The sequence below is a fragment of the Sander vitreus genome, chromosome 23 (genome assembly GCF_031162955.1).
Source record: "Sander vitreus isolate 19-12246 chromosome 23, sanVit1, whole genome shotgun sequence".
NCBI lineage: Eukaryota > Metazoa > Chordata > Actinopteri > Perciformes > Percidae > Sander > Sander vitreus.
The window spans coordinates 22,605,999-22,628,866 of NC_135877.1; the positions used below are offsets into that span (position 1 = coordinate 22,605,999).

Below are 22,868 nucleotides of genomic sequence, written 5' to 3' on the forward strand. Positions count from 1 at the left end.
ACACACACTCTCTCTCATATACACACACACACTCTCTCTCATATATACACACACACACACACACTAACACGCTCTCACACTCACACACACACTCACACTCTCTCTCTCATATACACACACACACAAACACACACTCACACACACACACACACTCACACGCTCTCACACACTCACAAACACACACACAGTCTCATATACACACACACACAAACACACACTCACACACACACACACACTCACACGCTCTCACACACTCACAAACACACACACAGTCTCATATACACACACACACTCTCTCACACACACACACACACTCTCTCATATACACACACACTCTCTCTCTCATATACATACACACACGCACGCACACACACACCCTTTCCTCCTCCCCTCAGCCGGGGGGGAATGGCGTTGTCTCCGTCGATGCGAGAAGAACGGACGGCAGGAAGTTGACTCGTGGAGGGAGCGAGGCGGCGAGACGAACGACAAGAGAGAGGAGAAGAACAGAGAGCGGGGAACATGTCGTGGAAGAGGAACTACTTTGCGTCCGGCGGTGGCGGTGGAAGTGGCGGTGGTGGAGGCGGTGGCGGGATGCCGGGGATGTTGACGCCTCGCAACGTGACGTCCATCGCTCCGAGTAAAGGGCTGAGCAACGAGCCGGGACAGAACAGCTGCTTCCTGAACAGTGCCCTGCAGGTACACACACACACACACACACACACACACACACATACTCTCTCACTCACACAGAGACACTCACACACACATTCATACACACACACACACACACATACTCTCTCACACATACTCTCTCACACACACACACACACACACTCTTCTCTCTCTCTCTCTCTCTCTCACGCACGCACACACACATACTCTCACTCTCACTCACACAGAGACACTCACACACACACACACACACACACACACACACACATACTCTCTCACACAGAGAGACACACACACACACACACATACTCTCTCACACAGAGAGACACACACACACACACACACATACACTCACTCACACACACACACACACACACACACACACATACTCTCTCACACAGAGAGACACACACACATGCACACACACATACTCTCGCTCTCTCACACACACACACACACATATACATACATACATACATACACGCACACACATACTCTCACACACTCTCATACTCACTCACACACACACACACACACACACACACACACACACACACACACACACAGTGTTTGAAGAAGACATGAAATATCATTTGAGTAAACTAAGGCTACAGCTTAAGATCATTTTCATAATTGATGAATCTGCTGATATTTTCCAGATTAATCTTTTGGTCTTTAACTCAGCATCTCACTTCTTCTGTCTGTGTCGTCCTACACAAGTAGTTATGTGTATATCTCCTGGTACGGTTGCCGTCTTATGGACATAATATGGGAAATAGATATTCCAATAGTTTGAACCTAGGAACATTCAACCGTCGTGTTTTTTCCAGCGTAGACAGCTCTGTGTGTATTCATCAGACGAGCCTTCTGTGTGCACTTTCACCGTTTGTTTTTGTTTGTTTGTTTGTTTGCGTTCTCTGGCGGGTTTTCTTCCCTTAAGCTGAATAGCTGATCATTCATTCCTTCATTTATTCACTTAACCTTTCAGTCTCAAAGCTCTTATTCCTGCCCTGAGGACTGAGACGCTAAGAGGAAATAGAAGCAAGTGAAGGAAACGGGGACGCAATGTAAGGATTTGAGACGTACCTGTTGCAACTGTCAGCAGTTCACGAATGGCGTTTCTCCATTACGTGGTACCTGCTCGACTCCGCCCGCGGTGCCCCGTCCTCCTTTCTCCATTTCAGATTTTTCGTACCGCCTCATGCGTAGGGCTGTAGGGATACACTAACCTCACGATACAATTCAATATAATTGGATACACAGATTTAAAGGGACAGTGATGTTGGTGACATCTTGTGACTGTTTCTTTTACTTGGATTTACTTAACTGAACTGGAAACTAAAAACATCAATTACACAATACATGTCTCTGGCTGGACAGACAGTCTACAGCTTGCAAATGCTGGACAAAATGAATCAAAGATGTGTTGAGAGAATGAGTCCATTTATTAAAAAAGCTTACAGGCCTTTTGAAAAGTAAATCAAATGCAGTATTGCAATTAACAATGGCGAGGTAATAAGTGAACTGAACATACGAGGTAGCCAGTCTGGCCACCAGGTAAGTAAACATAGCAGCGTGGCTTCTCCTCAGAACACACCGAAGAAATGTAATACGTCTCCATAACAGCAGGCGGCGCTGCTCCGTACCGTTTCCCAGAAAATGAAAACCGGCTGCTGATTGGACGAGCGCGTCACGTGTGTCTGGGTCACGGCGTCTCGTTCAGAATACGATCTGATATTGGACTAAGAGAGTTCACCGTAACGTGTTTCTGGAAACATCTGAAGAGAGAAACAGGCCGTGCAGCTGCTGAATCTGTCTTCACATCAACAAAGGTCAGTTTAGACAGATGTTCGTCAGATGTTGAGAGGCTCTAGTCACGCTCATCCCGCTCCCCGTTCCCGGGTGAGTCCCGACTGTCCTGCAACGCAAACGGGGGTAAACACGGGGGATTTGAATGGGACTTGTATCGATACTCGTGGCTTAAAAATCAATACTTTCTTGGGAAAACAAATATTGATTTATATCACACAATCGATAAAATTATTGCCTTACTCATGCGTGAGGCGAGCGCGGCCGGTCGTCATAATGGCGCCTCAGGAACCTGCCGTGACGTAACTCGTCACACGCACAGAACGTGGAAGCTGTGTGTGTGACTCTCATCATGTGGCTGTTTGCCAGAAGACACATTTAGTTTCTAAAGAAGCTGGAGGCAGCAAAACAAATGGTGGGTTTGTTCAGGACACCCCCGTCTGTCGCTACAGCAATGACGACGCAGTGATTGGTGCCGATTCTCTCCGACCAATCAGGAGTCTGCAGGTTTTCAGGTCACCTTTTGGTATCTCCTCAGCTCTCCTGGAGCCTCCACGGAGGTGAGACTAAATAAAGTAGCTGTCAGCAGGTAGCAGGGACTCTTGATCAGAATGGGAAACCTAAAAAGACGAGTAGAGGCGATGCCAGCAGGTACTAGGGCTGGGCCATGCGGAGAAAATCAAATCTCACGATATTTTTGACCAAATACCTCGATATCGATACTGCAACGATATCGTAGCGTTGACTATTGGTGCTTTCACAAAATATTTACTATTTACACAATGATATTTTTGATCAGTAATCATCAGTAATGTGGATATAATGACTTAAAGGGAAATAATAGGACAGCTACAACAGTCTGGTGAGCTCAGAAATGACATCACTTAATGTAATACAGCCTTTAAAACCAGGAAAAGACCCTTTTATAATACTAATATCTAGTCTCGTATCACGATATTGATATAATATTGATATATTTCCCAGCTCTAGCAGGTACCATGTAATGGAAAAACACTAGAGGTGCAACGATGAATCAATTAGTTGTTACTATTTTGATAATTGATTAATCGTTTGAGTCTTTTTTTTATTAAAAACAACAAGATTTCTCTGATGTCAGCGTGTTAAATGTGACTGTCTTCTAGTGTCTTCTCTCCTCTGGGACAGTAAACTGAATATCTTTGAGTTGGGGACAGAACGAGACATTTGAGGACGTCCTCTTGGGCTTTTTGGGACACTCTGATCCACCTTATTCACCACGTTTTGACCTTTTTATAGATCAAACTCATCGATTAATCGAGAAAATAAACAGATTAAACGTAGGTCGGTCTGCCTGCCTGTCTGTCTACTAACCTGTCTTCCTGCTTGTCTGCCTGTCTGTCTCTCTCTCTATCTGCCTGTCTGTCTCTCTGTCTGTCTGCTAACCTGTCTTCCTGCTTGTCTGCCTGTCTGTCTCTCTGTCTGTCTGCTTGCCTATCTCTCTGTCTGTCCTGTCTGTCTGTCTCTTTCTCTATCTGCCTACCTGTCTGTCTGCCTGTCTCTCTGTCTCCCTGCCTGTCTCTCTGTCTGTCTGCTTGCCTGTCTCTGTCTGTCCTATCTCTCTCTCTCTATCTGTCTGTCTGTCTGTCTTTCTGCTTGCCTGCCTGTCTCTCTGTCTGTCTTTCTGCTTGCCTGCCTGCCTGTCTCTCTGCCTGCCTGTCTCTCTGCCTGTCTGTCTGAAGCGAGAGAAGGAAGGACGGAGGACAAGCATTGAACCCTTGGTTGAAAACTAAACAGTTTTCTCTTAGTCTTTGCAGCGTTAGATGGTCGGACAGAACAATACATTTAAAGACATTTTACCCTCGTTTTGTCTTCCCGTTGACCGTGCACTCAGTTTTTCTGGGTCAAAATGTTTCTTTCTATGTTTTGGACGTCTTTTTCGACCCCTTTGTTTCCCCGAGCTGCTAACGTGGCTGCAGACTCGTGCGTTAACGGCCCTTATAGTCTCGCTCCGTGTGTGCAACGGGCGTCGTGTACCGGTATGACTCAGCAGTTCTGTGGCTGAAGCAGCAACGTAGACGCTGACAGAAGGCTCAAACAGGGAGGGAAGAGGGAAGAGGGGAGGAAACAGAAAGAGAAGAACAGAAACGGGGGAGGAAACTGGAGGTGAGAGAAAAATGCAAAAGATAAAGTAAGAACAAGAGAAAAGTAAAATAGGAAGGAAGGAAGGATTACATTAGAGAGACAGCAGAAATATACACACACACACACCGAGACACACACACACACCGAGATACACACACACACACACACCGAGACACACACACACACACACACACACACACACACACCGAGACACACACACACACACACACACACACGCCGAGACACACACACACACACACACACGCCGAGACACACACACACACACACACACATTGAGACACACACGCCGAGACAAACGCACAAACACATGCTGAGACACACACACACACGCCGAGAAACACACACACACACACACACACACACACACACACGCAGCGTCATGTACCGGTATGACTCGGCAGTTCTGTGGGTGAAGCAGCATTGAGACGCTGACAGAAGGCTCGACTCAAACAGCTCTCAGTCACCTCACTAACTCACTAACTAACTCACTAACTCACTAACTAACTAACTAACTGCTAGTTTTGCCATCTTTGACGCTTTTTTTTTTTTGACGATTTTGAAGTATTTTATTTTGACATTTCGGTCGTTTTTATTGTACTTTTTTGTCTTTTTTTTTCGCCATTTCAGGCCTTTTTTCTCAATGCTTCTTTTGACGCTGTTTATTTTATTTTTTTTGATGACTCGTGCATTAACGGCCCTTATAGTCTCGCTCCGTGTGTAAAACGCCCATCATGTACGGGTGTTACTCAGCAGTTTTGTGGCTGACGCAGCAACGTAGAGACGCTGACAGAAGGCTCGGCTCTGCCTCAGTGCCTTTGAGCCAGTCATCCGGTCGCTAAACAGCAGGCAGACAGATAAATACCGGTCTGAAAACCCTCCTCCGCACTTATGTCAGCCGCTAATGATCCTCTGCAGCTTTCAGCAGCCGTCAACACCCCCCACACTGCACACACACACACACGCACGCACGCACGCACGCACATTCATGACTCAGCTTTTTATGGAGGAAGGGGGCTTCTTATTCAAGAAAGAAAGAGGGAAGGAAACTATAAAATGTAACTAAAAGAAGGAAACTAAACAAATGAAAGCAAGAGAAATATATAGACATACATGCACACACACCAAGGCACACATACACATGCACACACACCAAGGCACACATACACATGCACACACACCAAGACACACACACACACGCACACATGCACACACACCAAGGCACACATACACACGCACACATGCACACACACCAAGACACACGCACACATGCACACACACCAAGACACACGCACACACACACGCACACATGCACACACACCAAGACACACGCACATATGCACACACACACCAGGACACACGCACACATACACGCACATATGCACACACACACCAATACACATGCACACACACCAGGACACACGCACACATACACGCACATATGCACACACACCAAGACACACGCACACATATGCGCACACACACACACATGCATGCACAAGTGCACACACACCAAGACACACACGCACACATGCACACACACCAAGACACACGCACACATGCACACACACTAAGGCACGCGCACACACACACGCACACACACCAAGGCACACTTACACACACACCAAGGCACACATACACACACACATGCACACCCACCAAGACACACGCACACATGCACACACACTAAGACACACGCACAAATGCGCACACACACACACACACACACGTTTGTTTCACTATCTTTGTGGGGACCCGTCATTGACATAATGCATTCCCTAGCCCCTTACCCTAACCTTAACCATCACCACTAAATGCCTAACCTTAACCCTTACCCTCACCCTAACCAGAACCTCATTCTGACCCTAATCCTAAAACCAAGTCTTAACCATCAAACACACCTTTAACCTTGGGGGGTCCAGCACTTTGGACCCACAAAGCTGTCGGGACCCCACAAGTATACTGGACTCACGGTTTTTGGACCCCATGAATATAGTCAAACAAGCACACACACACACACACACACACACACACACGTACACAAACCATAGAAGGAAACTAAAAGCAAAGAGAGGAAGAAATAAACCAAACAAAGGAAAGAAGAGAGAGGAACAAACTAAGGATAGGAAAGAAATGAGGAAAGGAAAAACCTTTCAGTATCTACACAGCACTCGTTTGTCTCCTCTTTTTAAGGCGCGTCGTGTTTTCTCATCGACGCCAGTAATTACACTGTGTGTGTGTGTGTGTGTGTGTGTGTCTGTGTATGATTATCAGTGTTTTCGACTGTGCGACAGCAGTAATTATCGGGCTTTAAACGGAGGCTGACTCGTTAGCATTGCCGGGCGGGGCTGCTGCTTAAATGACAGACTGAACTGAAGAGGAAACACTCATTAACATCTTTTAACTGACGTTCACACGCAGCTGGAGGTCAGAGGTCAGCACACACACACACACACGCGTAACGCTGTCTGCTGTCATCACAAACACTCCCCCTCTGCTCGGGGGGGGAGGAAAAAGATACCGAAAGAGAGAACAGAAAAGGGGGGAGGAAATTGGAGTTGAGAGAAAAAGGCAAAAGATAAAGTAAGAACAAGAGAAAAGTAAAATAAAAAGGAAGGAAGGATTACATTAGAGAGACAGCAGAAATATATATATATATATATATATATATATATACATATATACACACAAGACGCACACACACACGCACACATACACGCACACACGACACACACACACACACCGAGACACACACACACACACACGCAGAGACACACACATGCACACACACCAAGACACGCGCACACAAACACATATACACACACACGCACACATGTACGCACACCGAGAGACACACACTAAAAAGCAGCTAAAGCAATGACATTATTTTAAGTGTTGACAGAAGGTGTGAAGCATACTGTGGTGTCAGCACTTTGGGTGTGTTTGTTTTCTCCTTCCTGTCCCCCCCCCCCCACCGGGGCCAATATGTTGCTTCGTTGCTGCAGGATGAAGCGGGTCAGCCAGGTAACAGACGTTCAGCACACATCTTTATGTTTTACACAGAAACTACACATCCCATAAATCATTTATCAGTTTTTGTCAGAGTGACTACAGTTAGAAAGCTATACTGTATAAGACAATAATAATAATAATAATAATAATAATAATACAGTCAAAAGCATGTCAAACTCTGCATGTCTGGCTCTTAGTGAAGCTGAGTGTAACACCCCTGGTCTAGATTATGGCTTGTCTCCATAGTCAGTGTATATATAATGGACCACCAGGTCCCGTGTCTCTGGACGGAGACCAGTGAAGGACATTAGAAGCTCTTTCCCGGTGATGGCTGAGCGTTACTGAGCAGCCTCCAACTGAGCTTGAAGACGTAGATGTGACGTGAGCAACCTGTCTGAAAGTTGGAAGTCTTCTGGTAGCTGTGCCAAGAGAAATCTCAATCATTCCCAATCTAGCAGAGACGGAGAGCGTAGGTATATGTAAGGAGATAACATAGACACAGGCTCATTATTGATCACTAAAATGATAGTTAACATTAGTCATTACACTTAAACAGCTGATGGAAGTCCAAACTGCCTGAGAGCTTCTCCTGTACTATACGGTAACTCCTCTACTATGAGACAGGAAGTCTCGTGGTTATGACCCAATCGTTAGCCTATTGTTATAAAAACGTCTGCTACGGAGCCATAACGTGAGCTACAAGGTAATGGAGCCTTTTATACATTGTCGTGTTTCTTTAGAAATAAACAACGGACAAATAGAGTCTTTAAACGCTTCAGATGTAAAGGTATTCTCTGTCAAAGTGACGTCAGAATGAATGGCAGTCAATGGGATGCTAACGGGATGCTAACGGGATGCTAACGGGAGCTGATGGCTTGGTAGCATCAAAATGGATCCTTTTTAATGTGAAAAACAAGCTGATAGAAACGTACAGTAGGTGGTCAACTCAAACCTCTGGAGTGATGGGGGGGACAGAGGGAGGGTGGAGCATCTGTCAGAGATTTTGGGGAAGCGGGGGAGGCTGCACCCTCCATCTGAACACATTTTTTGAATATCTGAAGGAGGTGCGTTCAAGTAAAGTTGCTCGTTAATAACACAAAGTGGAGTTATGGTTACTGGTCCACGCACACACCAAGACGCACGCACGCACGCACACGAAGACGCACGCACGCACACGAAGACGCACGCACGCACACGAAGACGCACGCACGCACACGAAGACGCACGCACGCACACGAAGACGCACGCACGCACACGAAGACGCACGCACGCACACCAAGACGCACGCACGCACACCAAGACGCACGCACGCACACCAAGACGCACGCACGCACACCAAGACGCACGCACGCACACCAAGACGCACGCACGCACACTCAAGGCGTACGTACGCACACCAAGACGCACTCACGCACACTAGACGCACGCACGCACAGCTCAAGACGCACGTCGCGCTCGCACACCAAGGGCGCAAAAACTGGAATATTATGTGCATGTAAACGTAGTCCCTGATAGTAATAGACACATCACAACATCCAGCTGATGAAGGTGTGTGTGTGTGTGTGTGTGTGTGTGTGTGTGTGTGTGTGTGTGTGTGTGTGTGTGTGTGTGTGTGTGTGTGTGTGTGTGAACAGCTGCTCGTTACTGCGATGTTCTTCCTCTTCACTTTGTCTGCGTCGCACGTCGGCGCGGCTGAGCCTCCCGCCCGCAGACTCCAAATCCTTTGGTTTACTTTGGTTTGACGTTAGGCAACAGTGACGAGTCCGTACGGATGGATGGCTCGACGGGAGAAGTTAAGGGCTGAGGGGGGGGGGCGCTGCAGATGAGTCATGAGGAAGTGAGAGTGGGCTCGGGGGGGGGGGTTGATCCTGATGCCGAGAGTTTCCTCTCAGACTTACTGTAGACCAGTGTTGGAAGATATATTCACATCCTTTACTGCAGAGAAGTACTAACACCACACGGTAAAAATACTCTGTCTTCTGTATTAGTCAACAAAGACGAGCAATAAGTCATTGTATAGTATGAACAACACAAGATTAGATATTGTTTCCTGGAGGCCAGGTCTGGATGTGATGATGACATCAGGTGATGCATGAATGTATATGAATGACATCTTTCATCTAACTACTGCAGTCCAGTAGTATTACTAGTAATACTACTGCAGTCCAGTAGTATTACTAGTAATACTGAGCGCTGACCGCCTGGTGGAAACATTCATATGAAAGTCAGAAACTAATCACACAAACTAAAGGGCAGGTTGCAGAAATATAGCAGAGCATAGCAGGGGGGAACAGGACGTAGCAGAGCACCGCAGGGCGTAGCAGAGCATAGCAGGGGGGAACAGGATGTTGCAGAGCACCGCAGAGCGTAGCAGGGCGTAGCAGAGCATAGCAGGGGGGAACAGGACATAGCAGAGCATAGCAGGAGGGAACAGGACGTAGCAGAGCACCGCAGAGCGTAGCAGAGCATAGCAGGAGGGAACAGGACGTAGCAGAGCACCGCAGAGCATAGCAGGGGGGAACAGGACGTAGCAGAGCACCGCAGAGCGTAGCAGGGGGGAACAGGACGTAGCAGAGCACCGCAGAGCGTAGCAGAGCATAGCAGGGCGTAGCAGAGCATAGCAGGGGGGAACAGGACGTAGCAGAGCATAGCAGGAGGGAACAGGACGTAGCAGAGCATAGCAGGAGGGAACAGGACGTAGCAGAGCACCGCAGAGCATAGCAGGAGGGAACAGGACGTAGCAGAGCACCGCAGAGCATAGCAGAGCATAGCAGGGGGGAACAGGACGTAGCAGAGCACCGCAGAGCATAGCAGGGGGGAATAGGACGTAGCAGAGCACCGCAGAGCGTAGCAGAGCGTAGCAGGGCGTAGCAGAGCATAGCAGGGGGGAACAGGACGTAGCAGAGCATAGCAGGAGGGAACAGGACGTAGCAGAGCACCGCAGAGCATAGCAGGGGGGAACAGGACGTAGCAGAACATAGCAGGAGGGAACAGGACGTAGCAGAGCATAGCAGGAGGGAACAGGACGTAGCAGAGCACCGCAGAGCGTAGCAGGAGGGAACAGGACGTAGCAGAGCACCGCAGAGCGTAGCAGGGGGGAACAGGACGTAGCAGAGCACCGCAGAGCGTAGCAGGGCGTAGCAGAGCATAGCAGGGGGGAACAGGACGTTGCAGAGCACCGCAGAGCGTAGCAGGGCGTAGCAGAGCATAGCAGGGGGGAACAGGACGTAGCAGAGCATAGCAGGAGGGAACAGGACGTAGCAGAGCATAGCAGGAGGGAACAGGACGTAGCAGAGCACCGCATAGCGTAGCAGAGCATAGCAGGAGGGAACAGGACGTAGCAGAGCACCGCAGAGCGTAGCAGGGGGGAACAGGACATAGCAGAGCACCGCAGAGCATAGCAGGGGGGAACAGGACGTAGCAGAGCACCGCAGAGCGTAGCAGAGCATAGCAGGGCGTAGCAGAGCATAGCAGGGGGGAACAGGACGTAGCAGAGCATAGCAGGAGGGAACAGGACGTAGCAGAGCATAGCAGGAGGGAACAGGACGTAGCAGAGCACCGCAGAGCATAGCAGGAGGGAACAGGACGTAGCAGAGCACCGCAGAGCATAGCAGGGGGGAACAGGACGTAGCAGAGCACCGCAGAGCATAGCAGGGGGGAACAGGACGCAGCAGAGCACCGCAGAGCATAGCAGGGCGTAGCAGAGCATAGCAGGGGGGAACAGGACGTAGCAGAGCATAGCAGGAGGGAACAGGACGTAGCAGAGCATAGCAGGAGGGAACAGGACGTAGCAGAGCACCGCAGAGCGTAGCAGAGCATAGCAGGAGGGAACAGGACGTAGCAGAGCACCGCAGAGCATAGCAGGGGTGAACAGGACGTAGCAGAGCACCGCAGAGCGTAGCAGGGGGGAACAGGACGTAGCAGAGCACCGCAGAGCGTAGCAGAGCATAGCGGGGCGTAGCAGAGCATAGCAGGAGGGAACAGGACGTAGCAGAGCACTGCAGAGCGTAGCAGGGCGTAGCAGAGCATAGCAGGGGGGAACAGGACGTAGCAGAGCACCGCAGAGCATAGCAGAGCACCGCAGGGCGTAGCAGGGTGTAGCAGGGTGTAGCAGGACACAGCGACAGCTGCAACCAAGATCTTGGTGCCATCCTAATCCAAGGAAATATGCTGGGATGTCAGATGCGTGATACTCTTGCGACAGGCTACGGACAGTTGCTATCCGACAATCCCAGCGGAAGCTAGCGTTGCTATCGTACTGGTAAACAAACCTGCTAATGCTAATTGGTTAGCTAACAGCAGACATCGAACTATTAACATTATTCCGCTATATGACATTTAACCGACGTGACATGTCGACGTCCTGGGCAGCTGTTCTCCACGCAGCAGCCTTTCTGTTTCTATCTGTATCAGAGAGGTCAGAGAGAATCGTACGTTCAGACACTTAGCAGTCCTTCTAGTCTCTCCGACATTTCTGTGAGTCGCTTCCGAAGCTTTTCAACGGTGTAGTACGACGTCCGCTGGGGGCGTATTGCGTATTACGGAGCCAGTGGGAAGGCGGCGTTAGAATAAAACATCAGATTTATAAACTACATGTGTTCTGTGTGCAGTAATCTTAATGTGTAAAGTAACTAGTAACTAAAGCTGGAACAGATGAATGTAGTGGAGTAACTAAAGTAACTAGTAACTAAAGCTGGAACAGATGAATGTAGTGGAGTAACTAAAGTAACTAGTAACTAAAGCTGGAACAGATGAATGTAGTGGAGTAACTAAAGTAACTAGTAACTAAAGTAACTAGTAACTAAAGCTGAACAGATGAATGTAGTGGAGTAACTAAAGTAACTAGTAACTAAAGCTGGAACAGATGAATGTAGTGGAGTAACTAAAGTAACTAGTAACTAAAGCTGGAACAGATGAATGTAGTGGAGTAACTAAAGTAACTAGTAACTAAAGCTGGAACAGATGAATGTAGTGGAGTAACTAAAGTAACTAGTAACTAAAGCTGTAACAGATGAATGTAGTGGAGTAACTAAAGTAACTAGTAACTGAAGCTGGAACACATGAATGTAGCGGAGTAACTAAAGTAACTAGTAACTAAAGTAACTAGTAACTAAAGCTGGAACAGATGAATGTAGTGGAGTAACTAAAGTAACTAGTAACTAAAGCTGGAACAGATGAATGTAGTGGAGTAACTAAAGTAACTAAAGCTGGAACAGATGAATGTAGTGGAGTAACTAAAGTAACTAGTAACTAAAGCTGGAACAGATGAATGTAGATGAGTAACTAAAGTAACTAAAGCTGGAACAGATGAATGTAGATGAGTAACTAAAGCTGGAACAGATGACTGTAGCGGAGTAACTAAAGTAACGAGTAACTAAAGCTGTAACAGATGAATGTAGCGGAGTAACTAAAGTAACTAAAGCTAGCGGAGTAACTAAAGTAACTAGTAACTAAAGCTGGAACAGATGAATGTAGTGGAGTAACTAAAGTAACTAGTAACTAAAGCTGGAACAGATGAATGTAGTGGAGTAACTAAAGTAACTAGTAACTAAAGCTGGAACAGATGAATGTAGTGGAGTAACTAAAGTAACTAGTAACTAAAGCTGGAACAGATGAATGTAGTGGAGTAACTAAAGTAACTAGTAACTAAAGCTGGAACAGATGAATGTAGTGGAGTAACTAAAGTAACTAAAGCTGTAACAGATGAATGTAGTGGAGTAACTAAAGTAACTAGTAACTAAAAAGTGGCATGAAAAGACTCAAGTAAAGTACAAGTACCTCAACATTTGGACAGCATTTTATTTATTTCATTTAAGTCTGAATAAAACCCAACATTACAGTTAATATAATTGAATCATTTATTTAGCAGACCTCTTTATGAACCTTTTTATGTTTTAGCTTCTTTAAACCTGTTGTTTTGTCACACAGACCTTCAGTGGTGATATCTTCAGTGGGACTTTATCCCCAGGCCTAAAGTATGGAAACAGCCTCTCAGTGAAAGTGTGTGTGAAGGTGTGTATGTGTGTGTTAGTATCAGGGTCAGAGAACGACAGCTTTCCTCTGTTCCAGTCCAGAGTCACTCTGACCCTCTGGAGCTGCTTCTTAAACGGGAGATCAGCATCTGAAGCTGGTGGAGACCACGCTGAGTATTCACCTATACAGAACCTTAATCCAGACCGTATGCCTCCCTTCCTCTGGACAGACTCTGCTAATGCACCCAGTTCCCAGTATGTATTGTCTCCAACCTCGACGTCCCAGCTGTGAGTCCCTGAGTTAAAGCCCTCAGAGCCTAGGGCAGAGAAGAGTGAATCAAACCTCTCTGGATTATCAGGAAGCTTCTGTTTCTCTCCCCTAGTCTCACACTGGTCAGATCTTCAGACAAGATGAGTTTTGGATAAGCAGTGTTTGGGTCCAGAATCAGAGGAGTGTAGGAGACCATGTCCTTCATCTTGTTCCAGATGTTGAAGCTCAGGTTGCCCAGGTGTTTGGCCTCGTCTATCAGAGCTCCTGAGAGCAGCTGTGGATCATCCAGCAGGGGGCGCTGCTGGACTCTTTCCACTGCAGCCTCGTAGTTGATCAGGAATGAGGCGTCTTCAGCTCTCAGCTCCTCCTCTGTGGCTCTGACTGTGTCTGAAAGAGCTGCTATCTCTCTGCTCAGAGCCTCCATCTTCTCCTTCATCCTCTGACTCTTCTGCTCCTCTTCCTCCCTCAGTGCAGCCATCCTGGCCTCCTCTTCCTCTTCTAGAAACTGGTGAAGCTTCTTAAACTGATCCTTAATCTGCGTCTCTGTGCGTCGGGCCTGGACCTTCATGTGTTCTGTTGTTTGATCAAACTCTTCTTTAACTTGTTCAAAAACCTTCATCTTCTTCTTTAAGGGCTCCAGAGTTTCCTGGAGTTCCTTCTTGTGTTGTCATGCAGCTTCATCGATGGGTCTGATTATGTGGTTGGAGTGTTTTTCTGAATGTAGACAGACGACACACACTGGCTGCTGATGGTCCAGACAGAAGAGTTTGAGTTTCTCAGAGTGCAGACTGCAGAGAGCCTCTGAAGCTCTCTGATCTCTCTGCTGTAAGAAACTCTCACACAGCTTCTTTAACTCCAGGTTACGAGGTGGTTCTGGCCTTGAAGATCTTCTCTTACAAACTGGACACTCCTGTGTTGGTTTCTCTGTCCACCAGCTCTTCAGACAGTCTTTACAGAAGCTGTGACTACATGACAGAAGAACAGGATCTCTAAAGACTTCATGACAGACCGAACAGCAGAAATCCTCCTCTGACAAAGAGGCCATTTTGTCTCTGAGAGCAGCTGAAAACAGCAGAAAATGCAGACGTTAAAGGTCCCATGGCTTGAAAATTTCACTTTTAAGTTTTTTTTTTTAAACATTAATATGAGTTCCCCCAGCCTGCCTATGGTCCCCCAGTGGCTAGAAATGGTGATAGGTGTAAACCAATCCCTGGGTATCCTGCTCTGCCTTTGAGAAAATGAAAGCTCAGATACAGTATTAGGGGACCACTAAGGTCTATATAAAAGAGACTTCAGATACAGTATTAGGGGACCACTAAGGTCTATATAAAAGAGACTTCAGATACAGTATTAGGGGACCACACAGGATAGGACATTAACTATGACTGTGTGTCCCGGCCCAGGCCAGGATAGGACATTAACTATGACCGTGTGTCCCGGCCCAGGCCAGGATAGGACATTAACTATGACTGTGTGTCCCGGCCCAGGCCAGGATAGGACATTAACTATGACCGTGTGTCCCGGCCCAGGCCAGGATAGGACATTAACTATGACTGTGTGTCCCGGCCCAGGCCAGGATAGGACATTAACTATGACTGTGTGTCGGCCCAGGCCACGATAGGACTTTAACTATGACTGTGTGTCCCGGCCCAGGCCAGGATAGGACATTAACTATGACCGTGTGTCCCGGCCCAGGCCAGGATAGGACATTAACTAACAATGTTAACTGTTTTTATGTTTAACGTAGTCTGACTTATTCAAAAGACGGAGCTTTAAGAGTCCCTCTCTTTTTCTTTTAAAGGAAACCTCTTTGTAAGAGCTACACTGAAGTTGGCAGTTTGATAAATGCAAGTTATTTCAATTGATATTCTGTAATATTTCAATCTTCATGTGCTAAAAAGGCACATACGTTCCTGTAGATGGCAATACACATTCTCCTTTTTCTGCCAAATAAATGAACAGCTTGTTGAAATCATCGACGTCTTCCCTCTCGCTGTCTCAACATCTCAGCTAGCTTTCCTCAGAGATGGTCCCAATAATTCAGTTTGTGCATGATTACATGATATAACTATATCATTATGTAATACTGTATCCTACATTGTGGATAATTAAGCTGTATATCATATGCTGAAGTATATTTCTGGAGTGTTAAAGATTAAAAGATATCCACCGTGATACCAACCCAACCGTGGGTTTTTGTGAACCGTACCACCTCTACTAAGTAGTGTTGTTGTCTAAGAGATTTCTGGCAGGAAGCCCAGAAGTCAGCCGTTTCCTGTGTGCCCCTCCCTGCTGCAGAAAGTTTCCCCAGTTACTTTCACTTTGAGTCTCTACGTGTTTTTTTCAGTCTGCAGCAGATTACAGTTCAAGTATTTCACTTCTTCAGTACTTTCGAGCTCCTTCCTGTAACTGTCCTCCCTCAGTTAAAGTCACAGCTTTGTAATAAAAGGTCAATCTTACCGTCTGTCTGTCGCTGCGTCTCTTCTCACTGACGACTCACCAGGAACAAGCTGGTTTCCTGTTTGTCTCAGATGACGTAATGTAAGGCGTGGAGCTTTGTCAGGCAGCTGAAGAGTTTCATCTTAAAGGGACAGTTCAGATGTTGTAACGTGTGGTTGAATGAGCTACTTCTCCGTAGTCAGAAGCTAAGCAATGTCCTGCTGTGGACGGGGCAGCAGCTGAACACACTTCACACACCTAAAGACATCTATACCAGTTTAAGTGGAATATTTCCAGCGCTTTACGTTGCTGTCAGACGGCCCTTTACGACGGGGAACTGAAGCCGTTATCTCTCTTCAAAGCCACCAGACTCCTTTGATAAAAACAGTCATTTAACCTCCCAGGACACGGAGCTGCTGCTCTACCGCTGCCTCCATCAGATAGCTAATGTGTGTTATTGTGTCTCTTTGGGGTTTTAAAGGGTTAGGAACTAAGACAAGTAACAAACTAACTAGCTGTTATGGAGCTGAGGCAGCTTTCATATTCTGTTAGCGTTCACACACTTTGCATCTTCATTGTTCAGCTTTTCTAGTATTTCCACACAGACTCTTGGAAGACATCCACAGTAGTTGGGACGGAGTCAGGACGCAGACCTTCTGCAGTCAGTGGAAACACACACACTGACTTTAATGGAAACCTAATGACTCCGTCGACGTTTTTGGAAATTGGCGGTTAACGCTAACCTTGACCCTAATCGTAGTGTCTTCCAGGCATCGCTGCCTGGGAGACGACATTGTTGGCTCCTCTATAAAACCCTCCTCATAAATGAAGTGATGAAAACATTCCTGCATGTCTGGATTCCTGCCGCTCAGCGGGGGGAGAGGAGACTCCCGGAGCCGAGCGAGAGGATCCACATCAACCAGTTCCAACCTGAAGATCTGATGGTTTCTGATCCTGTTCTGAAACCTCTGGCTGCTTGACCACTCGCCGTCACAGCTGATTAAAATCCCTCCGTGGCGTCTTCTCTCCATCGCTCCTCGCTGGAACTGGAAGTAGAGCGGTCGCCCCTCAACCACAAGATGTGTGTGTGTGTGTGTCTTTGTCTGTGTGTGTGTGTGTCTTTGTCTGTGTGTGTGTGTCTTTGTCTGTGTGTGTGTGTGTCTTTGTCTGTGTGTGTGTGTCTTTGTCTGTGTGTGTGTGTCTTTGTCTGTGTGTGTGTCTTTGTCTGTGTGTGTGTGTGTGTCTGTGTGTGTGTGTCTGTGTGTGTGTGTGTGTGTGTGTGTGTGTGTGTGTCTTTGTCTGTGTGTGTGTGTGTGTGCTTTGAGTCTGCAGCAGATTACAGTTCAAGTATTTCACTTCTTCAGTACTTTCGAGCTCCTTCCTGTAACTGTCCTCCCTCAGTTAAAGTCACAGCTTTGTAATAAAAGGTCGATCTTACCGTCTGTCTGTCGCTGCGTCTCTTCTCACTGACGACTCACCAGGAACAAGCTGGTTTCCTGTTTGTCTCAGATGACGTAATGTAAGGCGTGGAGCTTTGTCAGGCAGCTGAAGAGTTTCATCTTAAAGGGACAGTTCAGATGTTGTAACGTGTGGTTGAATGAGCTACTTCTCCGTAGTCAGAAGCTAAGCAATGTCCTGCTGTGGACGGGGCAGCAGCTGAACACACTTCACACACCTAAAGACATCTATACCAGTTTAAGTGGAATATTTCCAGTGCTTTACGTTGCTGTCAGACGGCCCTTTACGACGGGGAACTGAAGCCGTTATCTCTCTTCAAAGCCACCAGACTCCTTTGATAAAAACAGTCATTTAACCTCCCAGGACACGGAGCTGCTGCTCTACCGCTGCCTCCATCAGATAGCTAATGTGTGTTATTGTGTCTCTTTGGGGTTTTAAAGGGTTAGGAACTAAGACAAGTAACAAACTAACTAGCTGTTATGGAGCTGAGGCAGCTTTCATATTCTGTTAGCGTTCACACACTTTGCATCTTCATTGTTCAGCTTTTCTAGTATTTCCACACAGACTCTTGGAAGACATCCACAGTAGTTGGGACGGAGTCAGGACGCAGACCTTCTGCAGTCAGTGGAAACACACACACTGACTTTAATGGAAACCTAATGACTCCGTCGACGTTTTTGGAAATTGGCGGTTAACGCTAACCTTGACCCTAATCGTAGTGTCTTCCAGGCATCGCTGCCTGGGAGACGACATTGTTGGCTCCTCTATAAAACCCTCCTCATAAATGAAGTGATGAAAACATTCCTGCATGTCTGGATTCCTGCCGCTCAGCGGGGGGAGAGGAGACTCCCGGAGCCGAGCGAGAGGATCCACATCAACCAGTTCCAACCTGAAGATCTGATGGTTTCTGATCCTGTTCTGAAACCTCTGGCTGCTTGACCACTCGCCGTCACAGCTGATTAAAATCCCTCCGTGGCGTCTTCTCTCCATCGCTCCTCGCTGGAACTGGAAGTAGAGCGGTCGCCCCTCAACCACAAGATGTGTGTGTGTGTGTGTCTTTGTCTGTGTGTGTGTGTGTCTTTGTCTGTGTGTGTGTGTCTTTGTCTGTGTGTGTGTGTGTCTTTGTCTGTGTGTGTGTGTGTGTGTCTTTGTCTGTGTGTGTCTTTGTGTGTGTGTGTGTGTCTTTGTCTGTGTGTGTCTTTGTGTGTGTGTGTGTCTTTGTCTGTGTGTGTGTGTGTGTGTGAGAGAGATGGCGTGTGTGTGTGTGTGTGTGTGTGTCTTTGTCTGTGTGTGTGTCTTGTCTGTGTGTGTGTCTGTGTGTGTGTGTGTGTGTGTGTCTGTCTGTGTGTGTGTGTGTGTGTGTGTGTGTGTGTCTGTGTGTGTGTGTGTGTGTGTGTGAGAGAGAGAGATGGCGTGTGTGTGTGTATGTGTGAGAGAGATGGTGTGTGTGTGTCTGTCTCTCTGTGTGTGTGTGTGTGTGTGTGTGTGTGTGTCTCTCTCTGTGTGTGTGTGTGTGTGTGAGAGAGAGATGGCGTGTGTGTGTGTGTGAGAGAGAGATGGCGTGTGTGTGTGTGTGTGTGTGAGAGAGAGATGGCGTTTGTGTGTGTGTGTGTGTGAGAGAGAGAGATGGAGTGTGTGTGTGTGTGTGTGTGTGTGTGTGTGTGTGTCTCCCCTGTTCTTTCTGACCACGGTGGGAGATCTGGAGCAGGAGAAGTTAACCCTCTCCTTGATTTCATGTTGTTTACGGAGAAGGAGAACCAGGAAATGAGTCGGGGGGGATGCAACGCTACCAAGCCACGGCCGAGCGACGTGTAGTAAATGTTTCGAGAGGTGACGTCAGGCTACGGCGTCGGGGTTAGGGTCGGTATCTCTACGTACGTAGCCACGGCATAGCTGTAACACAGACCCTGATACTCAGGACGGGTTCAGCCTCGTGGGGTCTTCCCGTCGACCCCGTTTTCCCGGGTTTCTTTAGACTCCTCACCAGGAGTTTCACACGTTTTCTTCAGTCATGGTCTGTACACTTCTAAAAGGGATTAGACTGGGTCCTCTGCAGGATTCAACAGGCCACATTTAAGACATTAAATAGTTATGAATATTTATAAAGCATGAAAACATCAGAGAGACACACATCACTCTCACTTAAACACAGTCCATCACACACACACACACACACACACACACACACACACACACACACACACACACACACACATACACACACACACACACACACACACACACACACACACACACTCCACACACACACACACACACACACAGCACTCTCAGACAGACAGACACGCACAGCACATACACTTACACACAGACACGCCACGCCATCTCTCTACACACACACACACACACACACACACGCCATCTCTCTCACACACACACACGCCATCTCTCTCACACACACACACACACGCCATCTCTCCACACACACACACACACACACACGCACACCCACCTCTCTCACACACACACACACCACCTCTCTCACACTCACACACACACACACACACATCTCTCTCACACACACACACACACACACACACGCACCATCTCTCTCACACACACACACGCCATCTCTCTCACACACACACACACACACACACACACACACATCATCACACACACACACTACATCACACACACACACACGCCATCTCTCTCACACACACACACACACTCACACGCCATCTCACACACACACACACACACATGCCATCTCTCTCACACACACACACACACACACACACACTCTCACACACACACACACACACACACACACGCCATCTCTCTCACACACACACACACACACGCCATCTCTCTCACACACACACACACACGCCATCTCTCTCACACACACACACACACACACACACACACACACATGCCACCTCTCTCACACTCACACACACACACCCTCTCACTCACACACACACACCATCTCTCTCACACACACACACACACACGCCATCTCTCTCACACACACACACACACACGCCATCTCTCTCACACACACACACACACACACACGCCATCTCTCTCACACACACACACACACACACACACACTGCCACTCTCTCACTCACACTCACACACACGCACCATCTCTCTCACACACACACACACCATCTCTCTCACACACACACACACACACACACACACGCCATCTCTCTCACACACACACACACACACACACACACACACGCCATCTCTCTCACACACACACACACACACACGCCATCTCTCTACACACACACACACACACACACACACACACACACACACACACACGCCATCTCTCACACACACACACACACACACACACACACACACACACACACACACACGCCATCTCTCACACACACACACACACACACACGCTCAGCTTTACTTGTGTTTTTGACACTGTCTCTTTCGCTCTCTATCACGCTCACTTCTGCTCTTCCTCAGGTCACTAAACTAAACTGAAAATGCTCTCTCATTGGCCGGGTGGGGGGGGGGGGGGGGTCTCAGGTTGGTGCCGGCCGTGCGTCCGCGCTGACAGGTGATTGGCCGGTGGCTGTCCGGTGTAAACACGTCACATTGGGTCTTTCAGTGGAGTCGCAGCACTGAGACACACCGACGGTCGTTCAGCTTTTTAAGGGTTTAGAGAATCCAGTTCTTTCTGGCGTTCGTCGTCTTAGCTCGTCCTGCAGAGGACGGGTTCTTCATCTGATCTTAAAGGAGTTCTTTTCATTCAGTTAAATCTGGTTTATTTCTAACGTGAAAGTCTTTATTTCCTGCTCTTTCTCTGCTGAGATTTTGGGATCTTATCTTTTGAAGTGATGTTATTTGAAGGGAAATAGTTTGGATGACTTCCTCCTGCAGAGGTGAGGGTTTAAAACCATTTAACCCTTGTGTTGTCGACCATTACGCAACCTTTTGTTGTTCTGGGTCAAAATGTTACAAAAATTCCAACGTTTTGGTCGTCTTTTTCGACATTTTTGTCACTTTTTTTTCGAAGTTTCTGTCAATATTTTTCTGTGTTTTTTGACGTTTTTATTTTTTTTTAAAGATTTTCCCATGTTTTTGTCACTTTTCTTGTCGTTTTAGAAGATTATCCAGATGTTTTTGTCACTTTGACAGATGTTTTTGTCACTTTGACAGATGTTTTCTGATGTTTTTGTCACTTTGACAGATGTTTTTGTCACTTTGACAGTTTTTGTCACTATTCCTGGAGTTTTTGAAGATTTTCTCATGTTTTTGTCACTTTTCTTGTCGTTTTAGAAGATTATCCAGATGTTTTTGTCACTTTGACAGATGTTTTTGTCACTTTTTTTGAAGTTTTTGTCACTATTCCTGGAGTTTTTGAAGATTTTCTCATGTTTTTGTCACTTTTTTTCTGCTTTTTTGACATTTTTTCCTACGTTTTTCAACATTCTTTTATACATTTTTCTTTAAATGCTATAAAATTGAATAAAAACACCCAAATTCAATGAAACGTAGTGAACTGATCATTTATTTAACTTGTGAAGAGCGTTGTAGGGAACCATCCACGTTACTTCGATGATTTGGCTGACTGCTCCTAATTTCCTGCTCTTCGTGCATTGAGATGTTATGGATCAGATGTTGCAGATAGAGGTGAATTAATACTAAAGGACGATAGTTTTGAGAGTTTTTTTTGGCACATCAGGGATGGAAATCAATATAGAATAGGTCTTTATTGTCACTGTCACAGGTACAACAACATTTAAGGTGCTCTCCAGTCAGTGCATCATTCACTGAGTGTATACAAATGTAATGTAAGTGCTAGTGTTACTTAAAGAATACATGGAAACACATAGCAGCATACACCCAGTCACTGCATAAAACAGTATGAACACCCATCTACAGACATGGCATACTTTCTGTCATTGCATTGATCTATTTCACATCAGCTTCCATATTGCACATTATTTTTTGCAGCATTGAGGGTAGTTATTGCAGCAGGATAAAAACTGTTTGAGTCCATTTGTTCTTGCATTAATTGATCTGTACCGTCTGCCTGAAGGCAAACCGGATGGACATTTAACGACAGGATAACACCATCAGACTATATTTAACAC

General features: G+C 46.9%; 1 protein-coding gene and 1 pseudogene across 2 annotated transcripts in view; one reads left to right on the forward strand and one right to left on the reverse strand.

Moving 5' to 3' along the window:
- Positions 1–266: 266 nt before the first annotated feature.
- usp54a (ubiquitin specific peptidase 54a) overlaps positions 267–22,868 on the forward strand; it is a 63,481-nt gene continuing 40,879 nt past the window's right edge. The window contains 1 exon segment of the mRNA XM_078243229.1: positions 267–696. Within this exon segment, the coding sequence (XP_078099355.1) occupies positions 520–696 (177 nt within the window). The 5' untranslated portion in view covers positions 267–519.
- LOC144512293 (nuclear factor 7, brain-like) lies at positions 13,414–16,412 on the reverse strand (annotated as a pseudogene). The gene is made up of 2 exons (XR_013500983.1): positions 16,336–16,412; positions 13,414–14,937 (listed from the first exon to the last, which is right to left on the reverse strand). The product of XR_013500983.1 is annotated as a nuclear factor 7, brain-like (transcript).